The sequence below is a fragment of the Borostomias antarcticus genome, assembly GCF_949987555.1.
Source record: "Borostomias antarcticus genome assembly, chromosome: 27".
NCBI classification, from domain to species: domain Eukaryota; kingdom Metazoa; phylum Chordata; class Actinopteri; order Stomiiformes; family Stomiidae; genus Borostomias; species Borostomias antarcticus.
The window spans coordinates 2,366,850-2,394,590 of NC_140260.1; the positions used below are offsets into that span (position 1 = coordinate 2,366,850).

General features: G+C 43.0%; 1 protein-coding gene across 1 annotated transcript in view; it reads left to right on the forward strand.

Moving 5' to 3' along the window:
• The window catches only part of LOC311326368 (secretagogin-like), a gene marked incomplete at both ends in the record, with an annotated part of 34,250 nt that extends 12,724 nt beyond the window's left edge, over positions 1-21,526 (forward strand). The window contains 4 exons of the mRNA XM_084459258.1: positions 196-241; positions 327-386; positions 21,070-21,138; positions 21,398-21,526. Coding sequence (XP_084315384.1) covers positions 196-241; positions 327-386; positions 21,070-21,138; positions 21,398-21,526 — 304 coding nt within the window. The remainder of the gene's footprint in view (positions 1-195; positions 242-326; positions 387-21,069; positions 21,139-21,397) is intronic.
• Between the last annotated feature and the right edge of the window lie 6,215 nt (positions 21,527-27,741).

Below are 27,741 nucleotides of genomic sequence, written 5' to 3' on the forward strand. Positions count from 1 at the left end.
GGGCCGTTGCCATGTCAACCTCTACAGTAAGTAGTAGGCTACAGTGTCTGTTCAGCTATGCATGTGTGGAGATCTGAAGGGATTGGGCAGGTAAGACAGGTCAGATCTCCACTGCTGCCTAGCCTGGGGTGTAGGGCCTGACAGGGAACATTATAATCAATGCAAAATTGTGATTGAGTTCTATATATCTCCTAGGATTCTGGCTCTTCAAGAGAACTTCCTGCTCCAGTTCAAAATGGATGTGAGTCTGTGTTTTCTTACACATATATTCTACTGGTTAATCTGGACAGGAAGTGGGCGATTAATCACATTCTCTACTCCCACAGGCCTGCGGTCAAGATGAGAGGAAGACTGACTTTGACAAAATCTTTGCCCACTATGATGTTGTAAGTGATTCAGTCTGACTGCTTGGGGACGAAGAGTTCTGGGAAATTAGATTTGCAGGGCAGTGCTTCCTTTTTGATTTGAAAAGAAATAGCCTAACACAAATGTAACAAGGAACGATTGCATTTTATGGCATTGAAATAGCTGCAATGAATGCTCTGCTGGTGAAGTGCCCTGGAAAGAACTAGGTAGAAATAGTTGATCTATGCCAGTTCAGTATACACTAGTTCAGTATAGGAAGTGAAAACGAACACAGTGACCAACAAGTAAGCATTCAATTCAACTAGGAAGTACATTTCCTGGAGAAAATGTGAGGTGGGCTAGCTGCTGCAGATGTATGTAACAGCTACTGCTAGTACTACTACGAACCAGGCAATCTCCATGCACCCACCGGTGAAGACCGTGTGTCTCTAAACCACTCAGGGGCTGAATTGTGGGGTCCGTGGTGTAGACATTGGCGTGGTGGCGAGACACTGCCCCCTCAGGTCAGAGCCGGTTGGGGACAGTGTACCCCTCTCCGGGCCATCTACCCACCCCCACCGGTGAAGACTGTGTGTCTCTAGCCAACTCAGGGGCTGAGTTGTGGGGCCCGTGGCGTGAATAGTGGCGTGGTGGGGAGACTCCACCCCTTTAGGTCAGAGCCGGTCGTGAACAGTGTACCCCTCTCCGGGCCAACCACCTGCCACCACCGGTGAAGACCGTGTGTCTCTAGGCGACTCAGGGGCTGAATTGTGGAGCCCGTGGCGTGGTGGCGAGACTCCACCCCCTCAGGTCAGAGCCAGTCAGGGACAGTGTAGCCCTCTCCGGGCCACCACCTGCCACCACCGGTGAAGACCGTGTGTCTCTAGGCCACTCAGGGGCTGAATTGTGGAGCCCGTGGCGTGGTGGCGAGACTCCACCCCTTTAGGTCAGAGCCGGTCGTGAACAGTGTACCCCTCTCCGGGCCAACCACCTGCCACCACTGGTGAAGACCGTGTGTCTCTAGCTCACTCAAAGGCTGAGTTGAGGGGTCCGTGGCGTGGTTAGTGGCGTGTAGCCTGGTATGACCATCCCGATCTAGCGAGCTCACTGCTTCGCTCCGCAATATCGGTCTGGCCTTCGCCCCATAGAGAGCGATTATGTGGGCGGGGGTACTTGCCTTGACAGACAAACACCTTCAGCCAATCAGCGTTCAGCAAACTTTTGCCAAATCCAGTCGGAAGAACAGCAAAAACGGCTTTTCCACCGAGAAACTCCGCTAGTGCATACTCTTGTTCTTGTTTAAGTGTTGTGATTAAGTCTATTTCTGTAATAACTGCACTTATAGCTGCGTTTATTCTTCTAACCTTAACGTTACCACTCGTTGCTTCGGGAGCCGCCATGTTTGTTGAGCGAGCGGCAGGGACACAAACCAATCAGGGGCTGCTTTCCACTGTGGGGCGGGACAGTAGTTAAAATGCAGTCCCTGATTGGCCCGGTATGGTCTGGATTTTGGCATAATCACTCTGGAGGAGGCGAAGGCCAGACCGTTCTGCGTTAGTGAAACAGAATGTGAGCTCATGAGAATGGGACGGTCGTACCAGGCTATGTGGCGTGATGGCGAAACTCGTGGCGAAACACGACCCCTCATGTCATAGCAGGTCGGGAACAGTGTACCTCTCTCCGGGCTACCCACCTGCCCTCACCAGTGAAGACTGTGTGTGGCGAGACTAATCCCCAGATTATTTAGAATACTAAGGTGTGTGTGTGTGTGTGTGTGTGTGTGTGTGTGTGTGTGTGTGTGTGTGTGTGTGTGTGTGTGTGTGTGCGTGCGTGCGTGCATGCATGTGTGCGTGGTGTAGGGTGGCTGTTTTTTTCATAAAGTCTACAATCATTTCCACTGTCTTGAGAGCCTTGAACACCAGACTATTAAGAGTTACATATAATCTGTATCATTCATCTGAAGATAGGAATATAATTCTACAGTAGTCATAGAAGTGTGTCTGTACCTTTAAGAGAGGTTGCGCATGCACCCAAATTCAAATCACAACTGACACTGAACATTCCATCAATTGTATAATAAAATAAACTAGCTTCAGACAGACTTCACACAGCTTAGATGTTTACATAATAGGAATTCAATTCAATTCAATAACCTTTATTTAAACTCGAAGGACACTGAGGTTGCCCTCATTTACAGTGACGACGAGTAAAAGAGATAAAATAGTACAAAGATAAAACATGAATAAAACAGAGGTAAAGCAATAATAACACTAAAAGCACAACATGAAAATAGAGTAAAATAAGTTAAAATAAATAAGAACAGAACAAGAAATACAGCTAAAAACAATTACAGTAAGATGTGCAAAATTCAGAAACCATAGTTCTAAAATGACCAAACGAAGGGAGGGTGTCAAAGGATTTTTATCCTTGGTTTAGTTAGATTGTCAAAGAACACGCTGAGTGGTCGATCAAGCTGGTTTTAAACAAAGACAAATAGTTTATTCTATGTTACGATTCTGCAGAGTCGGACCCTCACACAGGAAGTGAATCCAGGCAAGAGTGAGTTCACGGGAGGACGGGGTCTTAGGTTATACGAAGAAAGAGGAAGTGACAGTTTCAGGGGGAAGACAGGGAAGTGATGTCACACAGGGAGGGATTTGTAGTTCTAACAGACTGATCTATGAGAACGAACTACAAAGTTTAGAATAACAGTCAAGGGGGAAAACAAAACACTTTGTTGAGACTTGAAATTCATTCACAATTCCCCACTTTGTGGATTAAATATCCACAACTATAATAGAAATGAAAGAATATACAATGTGAAATCAAATTATAAAATAGGCCTATCATAAAAATAATCCAACATCTTTGGCAAAAACCCTATTCTACACATATGGAAAGGAAGTAATCTATTTCTCCACTAGGTGGAGCATAATAAAGATTAACAAACTCAAAGTTATTTAACACACTAAGATCATTTTCTTCCCATATGCAATCACGTACCAAAACTCCTCACCTTAATTTGGCATAAGCAAGGTAAAAAGATAACATGATTATTAATCTAAGACATCATATATTCTTGACTGAGTGGGAAAAAACCTCTTTGTTTTAGAGGAAAACCCTTAAATTCAAATTAGAACCAACAGATTATGTATCAAAATATTCCAAATAGTCAATGGCACAGACATCATTAAGATCTTGAATTGAATTAATAGTAAATTTAACTTTTTCTATCATTATTAAGGCAGCATAGGCATATCTGGAACAGCATTTAAACATACACTTAAGAATATTTAAAAAAATAATAACGATGAAAAACATACATACAAATGATACACACATATTTGAGAATATCCAGGACTTGCAAAAGCATTCCATTTAGGAACATTATCTAAGATCTGAATACCTTTATCGTTTGCTTCATAGAATTCAATGTAGCATTTGGATCTGAACTAACCGAACAGCAGATATAGCCAGTATTATCTCTAAGGGAAGTCTATTTTGTAGCACAATCTTTTCCATGTAATTTACTTCTGTAGCTAAGGCTGAAATTACTTGGTATTGTGCGATCATGTGTCATGCGTTCATGAGAGAAATAATATACTGAAACTAAATTGAAAATTCGAGACAGCTCTATGGTGTCTAGTTTGATTGCTGATGAATTCCCTGCAGTTGAGTGTGATCAATCTTCTTAATCCTGGACATTACATGAGCAAGATAACATTCATATGACACTGTTGCACTTTAAAGTTGAATACGCTATTTCCCTATAGCTCAAAAATATGCCAATTGGAATGGCTCTCTAAACCTTAATTTCACATCTCATAAATATGCTTAAAACATTAATTTGTCCTAATCTATGTGTTGTATCTGAAAATATTAATACATGCTGTGATATATTGAAGAGGTCACTTCAAATTGTTTAACTCGCTTTTCAAGTTCAGCCCTGTGGATGCAATTCTGTTAGGCTTCATTTTAATACTTGGTTGATGTACTTAGGTGCAGAGCAGTTAAACACAGTTAAACACAGTCCCCTGAGAATAGTCTGGAACAGCTCTACAAAGATCAACTTTATAATTATGAATTTTCAATACTTCTATACCCACTCTAAACCAAACTCCAGTCACAGTTTCAACAGTATAACCTGGAAATCTCTGTTGCTTTCAAATCTTATATATGCAGAATGTAGTATTTTCCATTCATCTTCGTCTACCGTATAGACCCAACAGTCAAGTGGAGTGCAACATTCAAAATAGGACAAACGCTTGTCCATGTTGCCATAACGATCCTGGGAAGGAGGTGACAGGCAAGGTCACTTCTTTCAATAGCTCCTCCTCAGAGGAAGCCACAGTGTGGTGGCCCATGATTGTGTTTTGCTGGAGTGGTGGTCAGAGTTGTCATCCTGACAGCAATGAGGAAAAGTAGTGCGTTATTCTTTGTCTGATTTCTCATCTGAGGAGACCAGAGAGTGAGCTTTCGCCCTGGTGGTGACACAGGATATTGCATCTTGGTTGTTGAATCCTCGGGCCGGGTGCCTCGTCCTGGTTTGGAACCAGCCTGCAGTGGCTGGCGTGTACCCACAAAGTCCTCTCTGCTACGTCTGGGTTAGCAGCAGGAACTGGTACGGGCCCAGCCAACGGGCACTCTGGTTTCAGGTCTCTGCTCACAACCCATTGGCCTGGTTGCAAATGATGCAGGTCGGCTCTCTCAGGTCGGCAGAGACCTGTGAATCCACAGATGAGAGACAGCATAGACAAAACAGGATATCACCGCAGCTTTTAGCAGCGGAGTTAGCAGCCATACTACCTATGGACACAGGATCAGAGGTTTCAATAGGAGCTTGGCCTTTGCCACCATCTTAAAATATTACACATTAAGTTTCTTCTTCAGCTCTGCATCTTGTTCTTTCAACTACTTTCTAATTTCCTTCAACTACGTTCTCACCTTCAATACAACTTCCTTATCTACCTTCAATTCAACTTCTTCATTACCTTCTTCACTACTACTACTAGTCTGTTTCATTAGCAACGACCAGTTAACTTGATAACATCCTTTACTCCCCCTCTTTTTTGAAACATGATCTGGTCAGTGTGCTAATTTGAAAACATAATGAAAGCATGGAAGATGCAGTATAGGTTATGCTTACTATGAAATGAGCATTCATTCAAAATCAGAGTGAGAGGAGAATATCTGAGAGGTTTGAGCGTGGCTTAATTGATCTCGTTCAATATGTTGAGTCATGTCTCTCTGCCTTCTGGAGGAGGAAGCAGAGTTAAGAACAGTGCATCTTTGAAATGTACGGTCAACAGTTCATTCTTATTAAAGCAGCAGCCACGCTGTGTGTAGGTGCGATGTAAAAGATGAATAGACACAACATGCAGGACATGGACAAAATAGCGTGCGCAGTGCTACTAGGTCTAAAACAGCACCAGTGGTAGCTGCCAATGGTTTCAAGTAGGACCCAAGTCCTTTTAACAGAGTCAAGTCATTTTAGTCATAAATACTTAAACAGGGTGTATGAGTCATTGTTAGAGCCAGTCGTGCTCGTCAGTCCATGTAATCTTGTCAAGTGGAGCTAGCTTTTGTCTAATGAGGGTTATGTCTGCAAAATCAGGGATAGGCTCTGCAGTAGCCTACAGTCCCAAGCAGTGCATTTTTGTTTATTTATCATTATTACATGACCAAGGTAATTAACCTGCTCACGCACCAATTAGATTTAGTTCTAAGAAATTCTATGGCCATTTCCTAAAATAAAACAACATATTCGTATCATCAAACCATGAGTCCTTGTTTCTAACAAGAAATTGTTATTCAAAATAATCATTTAAAAAGGGGAGCGCCAACACATTATGTAAAACAACGCTCTAAGGTAAAAGCAAAAATTCCCTTAAATCAGGGTGAACAAATGGAAAAAATGCATTATTCAAACCAAAATAACATTAAATGAATAGCTGCATACGCGGTTCTCAAAGCCTGAACAAATATAATTATCTAAACCGTTCTCAAAAGAACACTAGGGGTGTTATAAGTTGAGCTCAATTTCAAATAACCACATTTCTGCGTTTGAGGACAGAGAGTTATGAGCACGCTTAGGAAGTGATGGTTCCTTGGGTCTGACAACCGCTTGGTTACTATTCTTAAATTTAGCCTAGATCATATCTATCTCTTACCCACAGTCAGTTGGGCAACGTGGGGGTGAGGCGTTTGACCAGCGTCCCCACGAACCAAGGTGTCAGCCCATCTAAATGGGAAGTCGGTTACCCCGGTTGTATCCAATTCTTGGAGCAGCCTCCATCTCTCGTCCCGTGCCTGTGTCTACTCTGTAAACAAACTTCAGAAATAATACGTGACACATTTGTTTTACCATGCAGCTGTCTCTGTGGGCCGTCAGACGCACAGACAGAGCTGCATGGGCAGTTTACATACAATAAAAGACAGACAAAATAAAAGACAGACAAAATAAAAGACATTTCAATTTCTCACCACTCTTGTGGGTAACACCAGGTCTTAGAAATTGAGTGTGAATTTAGCATCATCTAACACAACTTTAAGTGGCAGTCATTTCAAATTATTAAAATACTTGCGGTTCCAACCGGTTTGGCATTTATCCGGCAGTCCAGGAACGTCAATTCTCTGTAAAACTCAAAACCAATGAATGTGCATCTGAAATCAGTAAAACATCTTAAACAAAAACAAAATTCCCAAAATTGGGTTGTCAGACAATATGTATCAGACTAAGATATTGGCAAATATGAATGTTTTTTTTCTTTTTTTTTCTTCTTACCTTTACCCTCCCCCCCCCCCCCCCCACGTGTCACGTACACTCTCTCTCCCTAGACTTTCCCTACTGAAATATCTATCTTATCTAGTCAGAATCCACCACCCTGTGGAGTATTAACAAAAGACTTTTGAAATTTAGCGTATTGTCTACATTCCCTCCGGTAATGCCCTTTGCGGTTGCAGAAATAACAACGTTGATTAGATTTGTAAACCCTGCTGTTTTGTTGTGAATATCTCTGATTATCTCCATAGCCTCCATCTTGTTTTTTCTGTACCCCCATCGGTAGTTGCTTAGTGCGAGCGATATTGTTGAAATACCTACACTGTGCAGCTCGTAGTCTCACCGAGTACCTTCTTATCTCAGCTTCACATCGTTCACTTAGCAGACGGATTATTGGCAAGCATAGTTTACCAAACTCATTAACCAGATGTTCAACAGAATCAGCACGACCTGGACGGTCAACTTGTGAGTTAGAAGCAGAAACAAAGGGATGGGGCAGAGACACTGAAGTGTCAAATAGGTGACATGGGGTCACAGAGACACCAATTGGAGCGTGAGACACAGCAGGAGGGTATGACACAGGAGAAGCAACCATATGATCAATGGAAGAGGAACCAGAGGGAGGTGTCTCAGAAGAGTAATAACCTAGGGGGGCCGTTATTTCAGACATCCTTGTTTGGGGTAAGGTGGTTCCAAAAATAGTACCAGTTAACCCTCTTGGCGCCAGGTTTTTTTTCTTTTTAAACAATATTTTGACATCGAAATTTCAAAAGAGTGTGGCTTTAAAGTGGTTAGAGATAGAGACTCACTGTAAATTAGACAAATGTTGAGAATGATCCAAAGTTTATGTTGGGTCTAAATTTATCCAACTAATTTGCATATTATGATGTCATAGGGTGGCGGCCAACTTGAATTATGCCATTTTTCAAGGAAATATGGGATATTTTGAATCAATTTGAACTTATTTCAACAAATTTCCCCACCTCTGTCCATTTGTTATGTTATCCAAACATCAAATGAACAGGGAAACAGAAAATGGTAAGCCAACAGTAGTAAACAAACTAATTACTATGCCACATAGTAGCATCACTCATGTAAACAGAAGGCGTCTCTTAGCCGCAGAGGCCTGTGTACCTATCTATCCAGTGTACCTATCTATCCAGGTGACACTGTTTAGTTTTTCAGAGTGTGGTACCTCTCATTGCAAGGCACAGCACACAGAACCACCCCACACTGGCCCTGCTGTCCCCTCTCAACATAGGCCTACTCATCATTGTTTACAAAATGCAGAAATTACGGGATGATTTCAAATCTGTTCCTATATCACTTTGCCAAATCCAGGTGTAATAGTTGGCCAAAACTGTGCCCAGTAATCCTCAATCTCTGATTTCTCTACCAGCCCCATGGACAAATATCATCCAAAACTTGCTCACAATATAACCTTATGGCAGCCATTTGGCGTTTTTCCAACGCAATAATCTACTCAATTCTGCTGACTCGCTCTCTCAATAACTCTGCTCCGCTCAACCCACAACTGAATGAACAGTCGTCGTGTGTATTTATAGTAAACGTGAGAGACGACAAAAACATATCTATAAATATACTGTGCTTACTGTAACTGTACAAAATCATTGTTGTGATTGGTCATAAATTGTGCGCGCGTGATTCATTTGCAGGCTGCTCTTCCTCCGAGCGGCCGCGGTGTCTGAGCTGGAAATATGACGCTATCTAGTCAGACTGGCCGAGTGTCATGGAGAGAGACTTACCCTCAGCTCTGGTGAAATCTGTTGTAACGTGAACCACGGAATGCGCAGGGCTTTGTCATCTCAATCATTCCCAAATGACCAGGAAAAGTCGCTAGATTTGTCGAGATTATTTTGTTGTACGTGGGATGTCTTATTTGTACAAACACGACGCAAAAACTCAACTTTAGATGGTAGGCTATCTTGCAATCGAACTCTCCATCCTGGTATTTTCGAGTAGTTGTAGATCCCCATCCACAGGGATAGACAAAGTAGGCTACTGCACCAGGCAAAGCAACCTATCCCCATTGTTTACAACTTTGTGGTTGGACCTAAATACGGAAGTCGGCTACACAAATGGATAAACCGAAGCTTGCCAGACAGCGCAATTTGTCTACTTTTACAGGTAAAAAACCGCTTGTCTCTAGGTCAAACTATTTCAGAAATATGCCGTCCTAAAGAACATATGGTATTTAGGAGCGCTGGCGCGCCCCGTGTATAAAATAGGGAACTCGTAATGAGATTTTCTCAACTATATTGCATTGGAAGATGGTGTCATACTGAATCGAGAGCAAAGCTATACATGTCTGCCATCTAGTGGTGGCGGGAAAATCGAGGTTTCAGCGTGTAAATATCATAAAATCACTATTTTAGTCAGTAACGCAGCTTGTCGCAGAAATGCGACTTTGGCGCTAAGAGGGTTAACGGTAAGGGTGTTATCTGAGATGTAGCAGGCGTAGAGGTGACAGTTGGTTGAACAACAGGAAGGGACGTAACAGGAACAAGGAGGGGGGCCTCATGCATAGGGCCAGGATTGGGGGTTGGTTGAAACAGCTCACATCTGCTTAGCAGATCATCCTTATCTGAACAAGGGACGTGGCCTGAAACAACAAAACTCTTGTTTGGATAGGAGGTCAGAACAGGAAGGGGGCCTAGCAGATCATCCCTATCTGTCCCTTCACTATTCTCACACACATGCTTTCGTGTACTAAAAGTAGCTCCCATTTTAAAAGAAAATATAACAGTAAAACAGGACCTCAAATCCCAAAACAAAAACAGATCTACCTTGGCGTAGACCCAAACATACAATGGACCAATATCTTAAGAAGCCTCAGCTTCACATGAAACACAAAACGCAGCACAAACACACATCCAAGTCTACAAACAAAACGAAACAAAATAAGGATTACGTCGTAGGTACGACTACCTAGCTAACCCCCCTGGGGATTCCAAATAATCTTTCGAATTGAAACAGCCATCTTCGTGTCGTGCTCCTTCACAACAAGAGTAAACAGAAATAAATAAAAATAACGAGCCTAAGACAACAAGCTCTCACGCGCCGCGGCAACCCCCCACAACGCGGATCCCAAAACAATCAAAAGAGAAGGCTTTCCGAAAGTTAAACGTTGTGTAGTACTAAACACACCCGTTCTCAAAAATGCACGCTTACAAAACCAACCCTGGTATATAGGTCTTTAAGCGGGCATGCGGCTCAAAAAACGACTTTCTAATCAGGACACGTGTGCGCAACACCGGCTCGAATAAACACTATTGTCTAAGTTATCACACAGCTGAACAAAGAAAGGGACCACTCTAAACTAGGTTCAAACAACGTACCAGACCTCCAGCAAGTTCCAGGCTGACTCGGGCCTCGGGGGAAAACCGCACCAGCTAGATGTGTCCCCGAGATTGAACTCCCCCGTCCTTTGAGAAAAGCACGTCACGCGTCCGTGAATTCAGCCCAAAACAAACCGAAAGACCAGTTGTCGTCCCATTAGAACAATTTCGTCGCCATAATTGTCAAAGTTATTTTTATCCTTGGTTTAGTTAGATTGTCAAAGAACACGCTGAGTGGTCGATCAAGCTGGTTTTAAACAAAGACAAATAGTTTATTCTATGTTACGATTCTGCAGAGTCGGACCCTCGCACAGGAAGTGAATCCAGGCAAGAGTGAGTTCACGGGAGGACGGGGTCTTAGGTTATACGAAGAAAGAGGAAGTGACAGTTTCAGGGGGAAGACAGGGAAGTGATGTCACACAGGGAGGGATTTGTAGTTCTAACAGACTGATCTATGAGAACGAACTACAAAGTTTAGAATAACAGTCAAGGGGGAAAACAAAACACTTTGTTGAGACTTGAAATTCATTCACAAGGGTAGCCATTTTAAAAGTGCTTTGGAGGGCATTCCAGGAGTTTGGAGCACTGACAGTAAAAGCAGTCATTCCTAGGTTGGAACGAGCTCTGGGAACCTTGAGCAGGAGCACCTCCCTGGAACGGGTTAGAAAAGACCCAGAGTTCCAATCCAGCATAAAAGTAATATAAGGTGGTTGCTAACCAATAAGAGCTTTAAAAATAAATAAAAACCAATGTTTCTCACGTCTCATAGAAAGGGACGGCCAGCCAACCTTTTCATACAGGGAGCAATGATGCGTGTTATAGCTATCTCCTGTAATGAATCTAAGAGCTGAGTGGTAGACAGTGTCTAAAGATCTGAGAGTAGAAGCAGAGGCATGTCTATAGACTACATCACTATAGTCCAGGACAGATAAAAAGACTGCTTCGATAATCCTCTTTCTACAAAGCATTGGAAAGCTAGTTCTGTTCCTATATAAGAAGCCAATTTTCTGCAGTAGTTTGGTCACAAGATTATCAATATGAAATTTGAATGTTATTTCAGATATTTATATTCTGAAACTCTCTCGATAAAGGATCCATTTGCAGCAGTTATTGCAGCAGGTCAAGATCTCTTGCCCTAGAGAACAACATACATTTGGTTTTGTTCTCGTTAAGAACTAACTTGAGAGACACAAGAGCATCTTGAACAGCATTAAAAGAAAGTTGCAATTTTTCAATAGCTTATTCCGCAGAGTCAGCAACACAATACAGAATGGTATCATCAGCATAAAGATGAAATTGACAACCACTAACCGAGGATACAATATCATTGATGTAAATGGTAAATAGCACAGGACCTAAAATTGACCCCTGAGGAACACCTTTAGTTATAGGCAAAAGGTCCGACTGGGCACCCCCTAACTTCACACATTGAGATCTATCAGATAAATAATTCTGGAACCAGTTACATGTATTTCCATCTAGGCCAATGCTACATTATCGATTTAACAGTAAAGGATGGTCAACAGTGTCAAAGGCCTTAGACAGATCAATAAACAGGGCAGCACAATGTTTTCTTTTATCTAAGTAAGAAACTATATTATCTGTAACCAAAGTGATGGCTGAGATAGTGCTATGGTTGGCTCTAAAACCAGATTGGTGCAAAGATAAAATGGAGTGGTGTGAGAGAAAATCTTTGAGTTGACAATTTACAACTGACTCCATCATTTTAGCCAAACAAGACAGCCTAGATATTGGCCTATAATTATTAGGGTCATTCTTTTCACCGCTTTTATGCAATGGGAGAACTTGCGCAGTTTTCCAAACTCTAGGGACAACACAAGAAGACATACTGTAGACAGATTAAAAATATGTGATATGTGCTCAGCAATTAAAGGGGCAGATAACTGGAGAAAGAAAGGATCCAGGTTATCTTCACCAGTGGATTTCTTGGGATCAATGGCTAGGAGAGCTTCAAGAACCACACTAGGAGACACAGGACTAAAAGAGAACTGGGAAGCAACATTATGGGTAGGCACGTGAGCCTGCTCCAGAGACAGATGATTAACATTTGTAGAAGGGGATCCAACATCGTCATCCTTAAAAATATGGCCAGCCGCAGCAAAGTGTCTATTAAAAGCAGAGCAGATCTCAGTTTGATCATTGATAAAACAGTCATCAATTTTACCTCAGTAGGTACAGAGTTAGAAGAATTGCTGCTACAAGCTTTTACCACCTTCCAAAATTTAGAGGGATTAGAATAAATGTTGGTGATCAAATTCAAGTAATAGTCAGATTTACTTTTTCTCACGAGAGACGTGCATTTGTTCCTAAGGACTCTAAATGCAGCCCAGTGTGAGGCCTCGTTTGTACGTCTAGCGAGAGACCACGCTGTATTTCTAGACAAAAACAAGGATGACAGTTCAGGGGTAAACCAGGGACTGGATCTGTTTTTTGCTTGGTACCTTTTGAAGGGGGCATGTCTATTTACTACCGACAAGAAAGTGAAAATAAAAAATTCTAAAGCTAGTTCAACATCAGGGATAGCAGAAGTAGAATGAATACCACTGTTATAAAGGTCATGAAGAAAGGCTTGTTCATTAAAATTATTTAAGTTTCTCTTAAATATAATACGAAAAGAGGTTCTCTTGACATGTGTATCACGAATACATACAGTAGGACAGTGATCACTAATACCCAAATCAAGCACTCCACATGCAGATATTTTATCTCTCTTATTAGAGAAGATAAGGTCAATAAGTGAAGATTTTAAAGGGTTCTTCAAATTAGGCCTGGTAGGATCTATGATCAACTGAGTCAAATTAAGGCTAGCAGAAACATCCTTTAAATAATCAGAAGCATTTGTTAGCCAATCAATATTAAAATCTCCCAAAACAATCATTTCAGAGTTAGTAAAGCGGGAGAGTAGATCAGCCAGACGATCAATAGACATGACATCAGCAGAAGGAGGTCTATAGATACCAACAACAACAAGAGAATTATTAGACCCACAATCAATATTAAGAGCAAGAAATTCAAAGCACTTGGGTAAGGTGACTGCAAGTAAAACAGAAACAGTAAAACAGCTTTTAACATAAATGGCCACCCCACCACCTCTGCTAAGCCTGTCAGTTCTAAAAAGGTTAAAATCAGTTATGGCCGCATCAGAGTCACAGACACTACTCTTAAGCCAAGTTTCAGTGATAACCATAATATCAGGATTAGTTTAAGAGACTAAAATATTCAGATGATCCAGTTTCTGATATTGGAGTAGGCTTCTAATATTCCAATGGATCAGCCCCAAGCCATTTCTAGCACAAAATGTAGAGGGGTTATTCACACAGGTTGAGGTGGACTCAAGGAGACAATTTGCCTGCCGAGGAGCCACAATAGGGGGGGAGACAGGAGAATTGGAGCTTGGCGAGGCAACCGGTACAGAAACAGGGGTAAGAGGGGCACAAGAAACAGAACAATAGTTCGGCAGACTATCTACAGCAGTAGATGATTGTCAGGCCAGTGATGCTAAAAGTCTGATGGTGCTAGAGGTCAACTGTTTCACGCCTAGTCCATTAGGATGGATACCATCAGGTTTGAACAGGTCGGTCCTGGTCCAGAACAGGTCAAAGTTGTCAATGAAGCCAAGTCCAGTGGCAATACAATAGTTCTGTAGCCAACAGTGGAGACTAAACAGACGGCTAAAACGCTCAGAGCCACGACCCAAGGAAGGGATAGGGCCAGACACAATACATTTTTTCCCCAAACCCTCAACAGTGGTTATCAGTGCCTCAAAATCAGACCGGAGTTTGTCAGATTGTCTCTTCATGACATCATTGGCTCCAACATGAATAATGACAGTATGGACAGTCAGGTGCTCTTCAACAATAGCAGGAGTAAGCTCCAACACATCTAATATTCTAAAACCAGAAAAACAGTAGGTAATACCACACGGTATTTTGACAGACCTGGTGATGGAATCTCCAATGATTAAGATTTCTGGCTGACCATGGAGGCATCCTCCATCATAAGTGGTTTACTAGACTGAATAGCCACCGGGACCAGAGTGACAGGTTGAACAGCAACTAATACATTAGCAGTGCAGGCAGCGTCGGAGGAGATAGCCAATGGGATGGTCGGCTGCCCAGAGAGGGGTGAGGCAACCTCATCAGCCAGGTTGACCACAGGTGTGTCCGCAGTCGGTCCACGCCGAGGAGCGTCAACAGGAGAGGGTGGTCGAGACGGCTGGGAAACGGCAGGAACAGTAGTGCCCACGACGTGTCCAACGGAGAGCTCAGCAGCAGAGACCAGCAGACGAGGGCGCTTAGCCCTACCCTCCGGGGATGTAGACCCAGAAGTGCTGGACGGGGAGTTGGACGGGGAGATGGGTATTGAAGCGTTGGGGTCCGGTGCAGAGCGCTTCCTACGCGGCGCGGCTACTATGCTAGCATAAGATGTATGGGCTTCGGCATCAGCTAGCGCGGCCAGCGGAGCGAAGCTGTTTGAATGCAGCAGAGCGTCCTCGGACCCATTTTGGTCGAAGAGAGGGAGAACAAACTTTTCTTTCCTCTTCTTCTTGGTAGCAAAAGCCCAGGAAGAGGCAGCGCCAGTAGCTAAGACAGGGCAAGGTGGTTCCAGAGCAGCTAGCCTTTCCTGGAGCTTGGATTGTTGCTGGAGGAGATCATAGATAAGACTTTCCACGGAAGAAAGTTCAGATTTGATATTAGCGATCTCGGCGGGGGAGGCCATCGTTGCCTACCTGGACAACAACGCACGGCAACAACACTATCTCAAGGTTGAGCCGAAGGAGTGGTCGCTGTGAGACGGCGGGATAGAGCAGAGGACAAGCAAGGGGGTACCGCAGGTCTGGAGCAGTAAGGTCGCTGGGAGAGCGATAGGGACTTACACGCCTGGGCTCAGAGAGGAGCCCACAACAATGACAGCTTCTGATTTCAGCCGGGAGTTGAATCCTGGGAACCAGCTGAACATTTTGAGATATATGTCCATTTAGCTTAAAAAAACTGTAGGAGTGGTGACAGGTTAGAAAACAGGTATGAATTCAGAATGAGCAACTCAAAAGCTAGAGTTGAGTGCCATTATTTTTAATGGTTGTAAAAAAAAAAATGGTCATAACGCAAATCTCTTTATACAACATCTAGTTCCAACCGTGCATTGTGATTGGCTAAGACGCATTCCAAGCTGTGCCTTAAAACCCAAGCCCTCAGGATTCGAAATCTAAAGTGAAGCCCTATTGAACCGCGCCATCTTGGCTAAATTTGTAGTCATTTGGCTATTTCCGGTGACTTTTGTACTTGCGCAGTTGTGCTTTTCTGTCCTACGCGCGTCCACGAACAAGTTCACCTTTATGTGAAATGCAATGAAATGAAAACTTGCATATTAACCTGTTTTTGTCAAATATATCCATTGGATTATTTTTTATCCAGGCATCTTAGTTTTAACAGGTTAATTATAACTGAAGATGTTTTGTTTGCTGTGGAATGATGGTATTCATTCCGTTTGCGATAACGTTATTGCAGCCAGGCTAAATTCCTCCAGGGAGCCAGTGACAGGCGAGTTGAAAAGCTTCAATCCCCGCCAGCAGGAGCTTTGGCCGCTGCTACCGCATCTCGGATAACCCGCTGAGTTCGTGGCTGCTATTTCACATTCACGCACGTCCATGAACAGGTTCACGTTTATGTGAAATGTAGACGCACGTTCCCGGCTCTCCCGCTTTGCTTTAGCAATGAAAACCGGCTTGTATGTATACAATGGCGGTTCTACGGGATGGCAGATGCCACCTCAGAAAAAAGCCTTGCCACCCCAGTTGCCACCCTAACTGTAGGCAATTAATCTATTAATAATATTTTTTTCATGTTGATTATAAATGTTGGTGATATTTCTCCGTAGTTCATGTAAACGTTTTACTCACCAGTTTAAAATGAACTTTGCCCCCCCTCCTAAATAAAGAAAAAAATGGTTGCACCCGTGACCCGCCCACCTCACTGACCTGCCGAAACCACAACAATACTAAGCTAACGTAATGTTACATGGTGACTGGAGCGATCCTCACTACCACAGGATATTTCCAGAGTGACAGTCAGGTAAGCAAGCTATAATTTGTTTGTTGTTGCTCTATGTTTAAAATATTCAAATGTTCTGTCAAGTTTGACAATGTGTAATGTAAGTGCTCAACCACATGACTAAGACCAGTTGTCGCTAGTTGTTGCTCCAGCACGCAGTGCGCATGCGTGCTGGAGCAAGTGAGGAAGCTATTTCGTGTCTAAAGACGTTTCTAAAGATCATATTACAGAGGCATGTGAAAAACCACAACAGGCCTATGCTCTATGTAAGCACAACTAGCGATTCATAAAGACAGATTGATGAAAACAACCGTTTCGCGGCAGAAAATAGATTTTTAGAAACTGCATTCTAAGTGCCCCGACCACCGCCATTACATGGATATACTGGCTCGCGCTGGATTTTAAATTTCTTCTACATGCCTCCGATCTACACCAAAGTGATCTCGGTGAGTCAAACGTCTTATAATATGTCGTAATTAAGGTCCAACGTCTTATAATATGTCGCAATTAAGGTCCGCAGCACGCATGCGCACAGCGTGCTGGAGCAACGATTGCGCGCTGTGCAAAAAAAAAACGAGCATTGTCCTTTAATATGCAAGCCGGTTTTCATTGCTAACTTAAAGCAGGTAGAGCCGGGAACGTGCGTCTACATTTCACATAAACGTGAACTTGTTTGTGGACGCGCGTAGGCCAAAAAAGCACAACTGCGCAAGTACAAAAGGCACCGGAAGAACTACAAATTTGCCAAGATGGCGCGGTTCAATAGGGCTTCACTTTAGATTTTGAATCCTGGGGGCCTGGAAACAACATATTAAAGCAAGACTGAACACTATAAACCCGTCTTTTTCCAACATAAAATTAACGACAGTGCAGTGCTGTTGTATAAAAGCAATAAGACACTCAAGGTCATGCTTTACTGTGGTTTATTGGCACGGCTGTGGTGCGGCCGCAGGCACTCCGCAAAAACCACAGTAAAGCACTCCCTCTCGTGTCTTATTTCTTAATTAAGATACCTTCAAGCTCTCTCCTATGAACTGTCATCATAGCAACCACAGCGCAGCAGCACAGCTCTACAGCACCAAAGCACAGAACACACAGAATTCGCTGACTCACTCGCCATACATTTCAACGGGGAGCGCAGTTGACGAACAAATCGTCATACAGTGAAAACTGTAAGTCACACAGCTTAGATACTTACATTGTATGAATCAGCACAGTTGTGTGAACATTTCGATATATACAGTACTGTAATATGTGTGTGAACTGTCAAAACTGTAGGAGTGCCAGCAGTTTACAAAATGTGTGAATATTTTCAAAGCAACAGCTGCCACCACTAAAAACATAATGATACTGAACATTCCACCAGCAGTTTTAATAGCACAAAAATTACTATTAAAAGTTAAATTACTAAAAAACTATTTAAAAAAATATCAAAAATCTGAATAAGTCCGGGAAACACCTAAACATCATGAACATTTTAAAGCAATACATTGCGATATTTGGCCTTAACAAACATGGCTGGTGCTAATTCTCCAATTAGATTTACTAAAAGTAAGCTGAATCGTCCAAACAGTCTACTCAGAAAGATAATACATTGACATTTATTACCTTTTAAAACTCGCGCCCCCGGGACGCAGCATTCAGTCGAAGTGCGCATGCGCAACGTTGTGCTTAAACAACACAGTAGTAGCTAACTATTCCGCCGTCTATGGATATCATGTATTAATATAACATGCAATGATATCATGGCGGAGGTGAGAAAACCGAAGCGAAACATCACGGAGGAAGCCAGAAAAACAAAAATACAATCTGATAACTTTACGACAGTGCACTTACTCGCAGAGCCTGTGGGGGAAAACCGGAGAAAACGCTATGTATTGCTTTAAAGTTTGAATGAAGTTTCTAGCACAAAGTATGAAGAAGTAGTTAAGGGCCAAAAACTGGGGAGAACTATAAGTAAGAAAGAAAGAAATAGTGGGAATATTACAAGCTGGGCTAGCTTCTACTATTACCCTCCTTAACCACACAGGTGGATTATGAGACGCGTAACCCCCCCCCCCCACACACACACACACACACACACACTTTTTCAGTAATCCAACCCTGCCTAACCACACTAACGAAGTGAAGTATTTATCATTGTTACTCCCTGAGATTATAAATGGAGGTCTGTGTTCAACTCGGTGTTCAGAGCTCCCTGTCATCTTTCCATCATGATCATAGCAACGAGTAGGCACATTGATTGGTACCTGAATTAAAACCATTAGACCAATCAGGTACCAGGCTGTGGAAATATAAAATGGTTGCATTTCATGTTTCCACATGCTTTATTCACACAGGCGCCTTTTGATAATTAGGCTACCTGAGCGTGGGGTGGGAGGGATCTCAGAAGCTAAAATGGGTGTCTCTGCTTGCTGTACAAACTAGACAATATCTCTAGCTAGCTAACGTTAGGTACCATTACAAGCCTACTAGAAGATACTGTCGTGTTGACTGATGAAACGGCATGCTCACAGCAAGCCCTGGTCCAGGTCGGTATACTATATGGGGCTATATCCAGTATAGCCCAGTATAGCCCAGTATAGACCAGTATCGCCCAGTATACCCCAGTATACCCCAGTGTTCAGTATACCCCAGTATAGCCCAGTATACCCAGTATAGCCAGTATAGCTCAGTATACCCAGTATACCCCAGTATAGCTCAGTATACCCAGTATACCCAGTATACCCAGTATACCCCAGTATACCCAGTATACCCCAGTATAGCCCAGTATACCCAGTATAGCCCAGTATAGCCCAGTATAGCCCAGTATACCCAGTATAGCCAGTATACCCCAGTATAGCCCAGTATACCCAGTATAGCCAGTATACCCAGTATAGCCAGTATACCCAGTATAGCCCAGTATACCCCAGTATACCCCAGTATAGCCAGTATACCCCAGTATAGCCAGTATAGCCCAGTATACCCAGTATAGCCAGTATAGCCAGTATATTCAGTATACCCCAGTATACCCCAGTATAGCCAGTATACCCAGTATACCCAGTATAGCCCAGTATACCCAGTATAGCCAGTATACCCCAGTATAGCTCAGTATACCCAGTATAGCCAGTATACCCCAGTATAGCCCAGTATACCCCAGTATAGCCCAGTATCGCCCAGTATCGCCCAGTATACCCAGTATAGCCAGTATACCCCAGTATAGCCCAGTATCGCCCAGTATAGCCCAGTATACCCAGTATACCCAGTATACCCCAGTATAGCTCAGTATACCCAGTATCGCCCAGTATACCCAGTATAGCCCAGTATACCCAGTATAGCCCAGTATACCCCAGTATAGCCCAGTATCGCCCAGTATAGCCCAGTATACCCAGTATAGCCCAGTATACCCAGTATAGCCCAGTATACCCCAGTATAGCCCAGTATACCCAGTATAGCCCAGTATACCCCAGTATAGCCCAGTTACCGCCCTTCCAGGAACCATTCATTGCACCATTGACTCTTGTCACTCTTACCATACCTACAGATATTATTTCGTTACTCACTGAAGTGAAGCCAGTTTTCAAAAGATGAAAGCCTTTTCTCCGAGGTGGCTACAATTGCAGCCCCTCACCTTTTATATAAAAAGCACTTTTTTCACTTAAATAGCACACATCCACCGATATCCACTAGCCTGGCTTCCTCTAGCCTGGCTTCCGCTAGCCTGATCACATGATCTCACATGCTGCTTTTTCTCTGGAGAGAGATCACGTGATCAGGGTGGCGAAGCTGGGCTGGTGAATATCATGTGGCGCAGTAGCTCCCCTATGTATGGCTAGTTAGGTAGCTAGCAAAGTCGATTTCCCAGCTGGGTCCGTTTGTAGGCCGTAGGCCTAGTACTAGTACAGTTCCGGTAGGTTTGTTTAGAGATATTGTCCCCCAAATCATTCTTTTGTTTGAACCCTAACCCTAACCCACCTAGTACGCTATTGCTTATTGCAGCTATATTTGTTGTTGGAATTGTATGAACCACTTAACTGGCCTGCAAGCGTGTTAGCCTACCTAGTAATTTAGCATAGAGGTTAGCGAGTTGGCTAATAACCTGAGCTGTAGACATAGACGTCTGCTGGTAATGGCAACTTACAGTAATGATGTATTGAGTAGGCAGTATGCAGTACATACTCTCTGCTTTAGTTTGTAATTATAATAATGAACAGAAATATTCACACATGAATAAAAGGCTCCTCTGGCACTCTGCCCTTCCCCTCCGCCCCCAAACGTCCAGAAGCGACCAGCCAACCCGTGAGCGCATGAGTGGACCGGGCCGCTACCGGACTCTCTGCGCATCAGGATCACGCTACTCTAGGCATAGTTTGCATATCATTTCATATCATTTCAGTGTAACACACTTTTGCTTCAGGCACATTGAATTGCATAATTGAATTATGCAATAGTAAGAACCACATTTCTTCACTTTGAGATGGTAATGAAAACCAGCTCTTCACAGCTGGACTACTAACATCACTCTTCTTCTCAGAGTAAAACAGGAGCTTTGGAAGGACCAGAGGTGGACGGCTTTGTGAAGGACATGATGGAACTCGTAAAGGTAAACCGCTCTGAACTGCGTCTTGAGCAGGGGGCCATGTGTTGCAAGAGGGCATTAAGGGATGTAGGATGGCTATTTTGTCTTCTGTAGCCTTCCATTGAATAAGAAATACTCTTCAACCACCAGGACCTACAGTATGGAGGCCTTCCATCAGCTAGAGCCCACACAAGGTTTCAACAAGTCCAATGAAGTCTGTGTTCAATACAACAACCCATAATAAATGAAGGTATACTGCTGTATTTCTCTTTACTCTCCCTAGCCAAGCATCACTGGGCCTGAGCTGGATAAACTGCGGGAGGTACTGCTGGGCCACTGTGACGTCAACAAAGATGGGAAGATCCAGAAGAACGAGCTGGCTCTGTGTCTGGGGGTGAAGGTCAAACCCTAGAAGGTCGAGGCTATAGGTGACCATCCTTTCACAAAGAGAGATGGGGGGGGGGGCAGCCATACTAATAATTAATAATAATAATAATAATTAATAACTAATAGGGGCCTCATAGAGATCATCTTCATATACACAGACACTCAAATGATCAACAGGCAGTCACTGTTGACATGCGAGTGGTTAAATTTGGTACGGCTCAGTGGGTAGTTGAGGTTTGGCGAGAGATAGTGCGTAGTTGATTGGTTAAGGTTTAGTGAGAGTTAGTGGGTACAGGTACACTGCTGCTCATTGAAAGGCATGATCAATTTTGAGATAAGAAGCTTCATTTTACTTTCAGCTTCTTCACTAGCTCATCCTCATGCTTTTTAAAAGAAAGTCTTTCATCTGTCCAAATGCCCAGGTACTTGTATGCAGGGACTCGTTCCACATGAGTACCATCTAGTTTTCTAAACCCAAGACCACAGATACAGTCTTATGTGACTTGGACAACAACATACTGTGTATTTGGTCTTATCAGCATTCAATATCAATTTTAACTCCATAAATGATTTCTGTAGATTTCTGTGGTTAGATGGCTGGTTTGGTTAGTGGATAGTTGACTGGTTAAGGTGTGGTTAGGGTTAGTGGGTTACTGGTTAAGATTGAATGTTTGTTGACTGTTGAGCATATATATCATCCACATACCCTCAAATGAAGTGTCACTGTGTCTTCTAATGTCTTGTCATCATCAAGTCTTTGAGGATATGAGACAGATTGTGTTCTTGCATGTGGGCAGGAGAAAGTACTACTTGGGTATGAATTGTGTTATTCTTGTGATATTAGAATGTATTGCTATCCAGTATATTTGAGTCAATCTATAGTATTTGAAAAGGCAGGAACATGCAGTATCAATGTCTGACATGGCTGTAATACCTGTTGTTTTTGTTACACACCTACATGTTAAACTGATTACTGCTATGCGCATGCAAATAATGGTTCAAATTAGTTTGGTGTTAGTACTGACGATTGTATTGTATAAATTAACCAAGTGCAGAGTAAACAAGTTATCCCCCACCCTTGATGTATGTTTGTTTGTGGCAATGGAGTCCTAACATGTAAAATACAGTATGTCAGTGAGCTAGCTATGTCTGACATGGGAGCTGTGTTCTAAAACATTCACTACACTAATTATATAAATGAGAAATCCATCCATTCAAATGATAGCTAGGTAGGGTGGCCTTTGTACTAGTTCTCAAGTGTGGGTATGGCAAATAAGTTGATGATTGAACACACCCATGACCTAGTCACACACTATCACACTATGTCTAATCTACCCAATGACCTTGTTATATACCATAATATAATGACTAGAAGTAGCAATAGCCATACCAACAATGCAGCTACACTAACCAATGGAAATCCAAATATGTGGACCAGACAAGTCAGAGGAAACTCAAGATGTAAACTCTGCAAAGCAATAATACTGTATGTATATTGGTAATGAGAAAATGAACTGAAGATGGACTAGCGCCCCTAGTGAGGGCTCTGGTGCATCTCTTTGAAGGGACGCACACACAGAGGCCAGATAAAGAACGACACGCTTGCACAGTTCCCGCATGTGTACCCTACTCTCACAACATGAATTTTTACAGTATTTGGCTGCACAGGATAATATTCTCATGAGTAATTCAATAGCATGTAGCTACACCACAGCCCCCAGCCAGATGAAGTAAGTAATTGTGTGTGTGTGACTCAGCAAGGCGCAGGGAGGTAGAGTCAATATTTAACATTGCTCCTGGACAAACCGGCACAGCTGAGGACTAAATGGACTCAAATGAAGCCTAAGATGAACTGAGCAGCTGTATCTCCTGAGTGTTGCGGGAGCTGGGAGGTGTTTGGTGTGTTGACTGGGATGGGCACAGTGCAGCAGCAGGGCACTTTCCCACAATGCTAGGAGGATTCATGTTATCTCCTGTTGGTGAGGGAGGGGTTATCGTGAAATATACATTTTAATAGAGTTGGATAAATAGTAATCTGTGCTTATGTAGCCTATAGGATTCCCTTTAAAACGTGTATGAATCAAATCATGTAGTCAGTAAATGATCCCCTAAGAATTTCTCTGTTATCATCTTATATTGTCCTCTGTTCCCTTAATTTACTTGCAATTCATTTATTTAATAGTATTGCCTGATACTGATGCCTGCCACTCGTTATGGTCTGAATATCAAGGCCGTCAGAACATAGAGCTGGCATATTGTTTCATAGATCTCGGTCCTTCTGAAAACGCATAGGTGGGAGACTATTACTACTATTACTAGGCCTAACGCCGCATTTATACTGCAGGTCTTGATGCCCAGATTAGATTTTTTTGACCGTCTGCCTACATATTCTTTTAAAAGTGACCCATATCAGATACCTGTACTTACTGTACACGTATACAACCCGCATTCGTTCACGAGGGTTTGGTTACCTTGGTTACCTAGCAACCGTAGAAGGGGCATACAATACGACTATTGTCACTCTTGCTCTTGTGGGCTTTGGCCTCTTATTTATTTATTTATTTGTTTATTTGTTTGTTTATTTGTTTGTATTTAGCTTTTTGGGGACTTGATTTGATGACACTGCAGCCACAAGCGTTTAAAACCTTGCTCTGCCATCGCGGCTGAAATTTCCTCATAAACGGCTTTGTTTAGGTACAAACCAGTAATTGGCTTGCACTGACTCTTCGTCCCAAAGGCTAAAAACACAGGTGACCTCAGCAGGTGTCCACTGACCTGAGCCTTTGTCCTCCATTATCTCTTTAAGCGGGATAGTTGTGACAGGTGTTGATGGGTGTGGTTGCGTTGTGCACGTGAAAGTAACGTTATACGTCATACGTCGTATACATGCGAATCGCAATGACAGGGAATATCCGTTCTGTGTGCTTATGCCAGGTGCAGACTAGAGGATTTTAAGCCCGATTTTAGCTCCGATTCACCCCTCCCGACAATCACTGCGGTCAAGCTAGACTCTTAATTTATCAGACACTATTTCATGTAATTTCAATTCACAGCTATTTCAGTGGCGTGACTAGCTTCCGTCGTACCAGTCCTGAACAGAAACAAGCCAGCCACGCACATAAGCCAGGCTGGGCCTGGCCTGGTTTTAGATTAGAATGTATTTTGAATGCATTTGATACTATATTTTGTTCGGTAATACACCCAAAGTCCACCCTTCTACTGGGATGAAGGTTATCCAGATTTTTTGTATCAAAATGATCCCAATCCTAAATTAAAAGTTTTGAACTGCACATTTTGAAGATTTGATCTAGTTGAGCCAGTTGAGGAGGTTGGTGAGGTGTTAAACTTTAGAGGAACTACTGGTTATGTCCTGCTAATCTTTTCATGTATGTGAAAAGAACATCATTATTTCTGCCTCAGTAACAGTGCAGGGTGAGAGGTCATGTTTTCGGTGGCATTTGTTTGTTTGTTTGTTCGTACATCCATACATCCGTTTCCGCTTTTGCGTAATCCGCAGGTGGAGGGGTCTAGCTTGGGTCAACTAACAACCCATTAAATTCTGGAGTGGATACGAATCACGGGGTGGGTCCACAAGCCGCCCAAATATGGCCGTGCCGGTCATTCACCTCCATTCATTTTTTGGACTAGGATTACGCAAAAACTACCAGACTGCTTTTCATGAAACTTGGTGGAGGGGTGTTGCATGGGCCAATTAGAACCCCTTTACATTTTGGAGCCGATCCGAATCATGGAGTGGGCCCACGAGCTGCCCAAACATGGCTGCCTATTCATTTCAATGAAAGTTGCTCACTGGCGAATGATGCCATTTAATGCAGTGGCCAAAGCTCGGTATTGCAAGTCACGTGACGGTATGTGTCCCAAAAGGCTTATTTCTAGTAGAAATAGATTACAATAGATAGGGCTAGCAGCAGAAAACAAAGTTTTCTGGGTATCATTCAGCATCAGAGACCAATCTAATAACCATGAAGTTTTAAAGGCCTGGTTCTCTCCTGCTAGTCCGGGAGCCATGGGGTTGAACCTTGTTTTGTCGGTGCAATTTTTTTCTTTGCTGTTTCTTGTAGCTTGGGGGTACCTCTTCAAAATACAAGAGGGTGCTCGATGATATCCCTTGAGCATTTTCAGATATTAACCCCTTCATGCCCGAAAATGCCAAAATCACAAAAAAATAGAGACGTATGATATTGCACGCTATATATATATAAATATATTAATTAAATGCATCCAATTTACATTCTCCAATGTTTTTTCATACAAGGGGTGATGGGAAATGTATTGCATTCCAAATTATTAGTATTAACCCCTTCAAGCCAGGCCTTTAAAACAACTTTTGTAGCAGGAGTTATTAGCTGCGACACACAACTCAAGTTTGCATTGTGTTGGTCCGTTTATTGATATGGGCAACAAAACATGAGCAACCGGAAAAGGGTGCAGCTCTTCCCCCCACAAAATGTATCTAACTAAATCAAACAAGTGCATCCCCACTAGAGATGTGCGGATGGAGTTTGAGCCAAGCCCCCAGGATCAGCTTGGCGCATTGAAGCCACCATGGGCTTTCAGGCCAAGCTCGGTATTGCAAGTCACGTGACGGCATGTGGCCCAAGACCCTTTTTTCCCATGGTTTGTGGATTATGATAGATAGGGCTAGAAAAGGAAAACAAAATTTTTCTGGGTATCATTCAGCATCAGAGACCAATCTAATCAATATAAACTTTTAATTCAATTGGTTTTTTTTGTTTTTGAAGCCACCAATACCTGTATTGAGCCCATTTGAAACATGTGCTGTGAACGAGCCTCGGGGACGCTGGGCACGCCTTCATGAGTCCTGCGAACTCGGCAGAAAACACGTCACCATAGGAAGACCCGCCCTTCTCTGCCTCTGATTGGATAGGAAGTCATATGTACTGCGGGTTGGCCACCCCTGCACTAGGGCGTAACTGACAAAAAGTTAAAAAGCCTTTATTTAGATATGCCGCTATACGCGCGGCTATGCTTTATTTTTGCACAAGTAGAATATTGATGTGTAAACTTTGATGCATGCAGCGCCGTACTATGAAGAGAGTTTGAACACACACATTGCGCATGCGCATATTTCAAACCATCACAGCGGAACGCAAGCAGCCGGTGTAGAGCAACAGAATGATCCCCTCCGATGAAAGTGCTTTTCACATGCAAGGAATTGGGAAATATTTACTTTGGGGTAAATATTAATCTTTTAGATTATGTTTAATTCTATAACGTGTTTAGTGACTCCATTAATGTATATCATCTGTCCTGGTATGCAGTGTGATTTCTGTGCAGTTTTGTCTGCTGATAATACGTTTTTAGCTGTCGAGAAATACACTAGCAACATTCCATGGCTAAGTTCCACAACAATCCGTGTATGGTTCGTTCTTTGGTTTTTCTGTTTCAAAACAAAATTGGAAAAAACAAAAAACAAGAGTGAATTTTCGTTTTTCCGTTTTGGTTTTAAAACGAAAAAAGAGAAAAACCAAACCGAGAAAAACCGAGATGATTTGGTTTGGTTTTTCAAAACGGAAAAACGAAAAATCAGAAAAACAAACGCTGTGTGGTTTGTTTTGGTTTGCGTTCGGTGCGCTCGGCGCATATACCGGCTGCTGCCGAGTGGGCGTCATCTGCCTGTCATCCATGGACTGACTATGAAACGTGCCAAACCCCCGAGTCGCTCTGGCTCCTTCCGACCGTAACACATCTAGAAATCACCTGGGGCCTCATTTATCAAAGAGCATGTAAATCCAGGTGTAAAAGAGGGCGTACGACGAAAACGAGAAAAGGGCGGACTGCCGGGTACGACGAGAATATTTACACGCTTTTCGGATCTATCAAACATGGCGTACACGCTGCTGCGCCGATTCCTCAATGATAAATCCCACGGTGTCGTGGAAGACAGCGGACGTGCACGCGCCTCGTGTTCCGCCCTCTCCACGCCCAAATTCAACCACATATGGTAAAAACTATGACAGCGCACAACGTGGATACCCGGAAGGAACCGACATAATATAGCGTGGAGCAAAGGCAAGACAATTACGTTTATGGAAAAACGCGGAAAGAAGATAAACTATTCGGAGACGGAGGTGCATGTGCTTGTTGGTGAGGTCCACGCGAGGAAACAAATCATCTTCGGAAGGTAAGCTATTTGTACTAGCCTACATTTGTCTGATTGCTCCTACAGTTTAGGTAGCCAACTGTACGTTTCGTGCA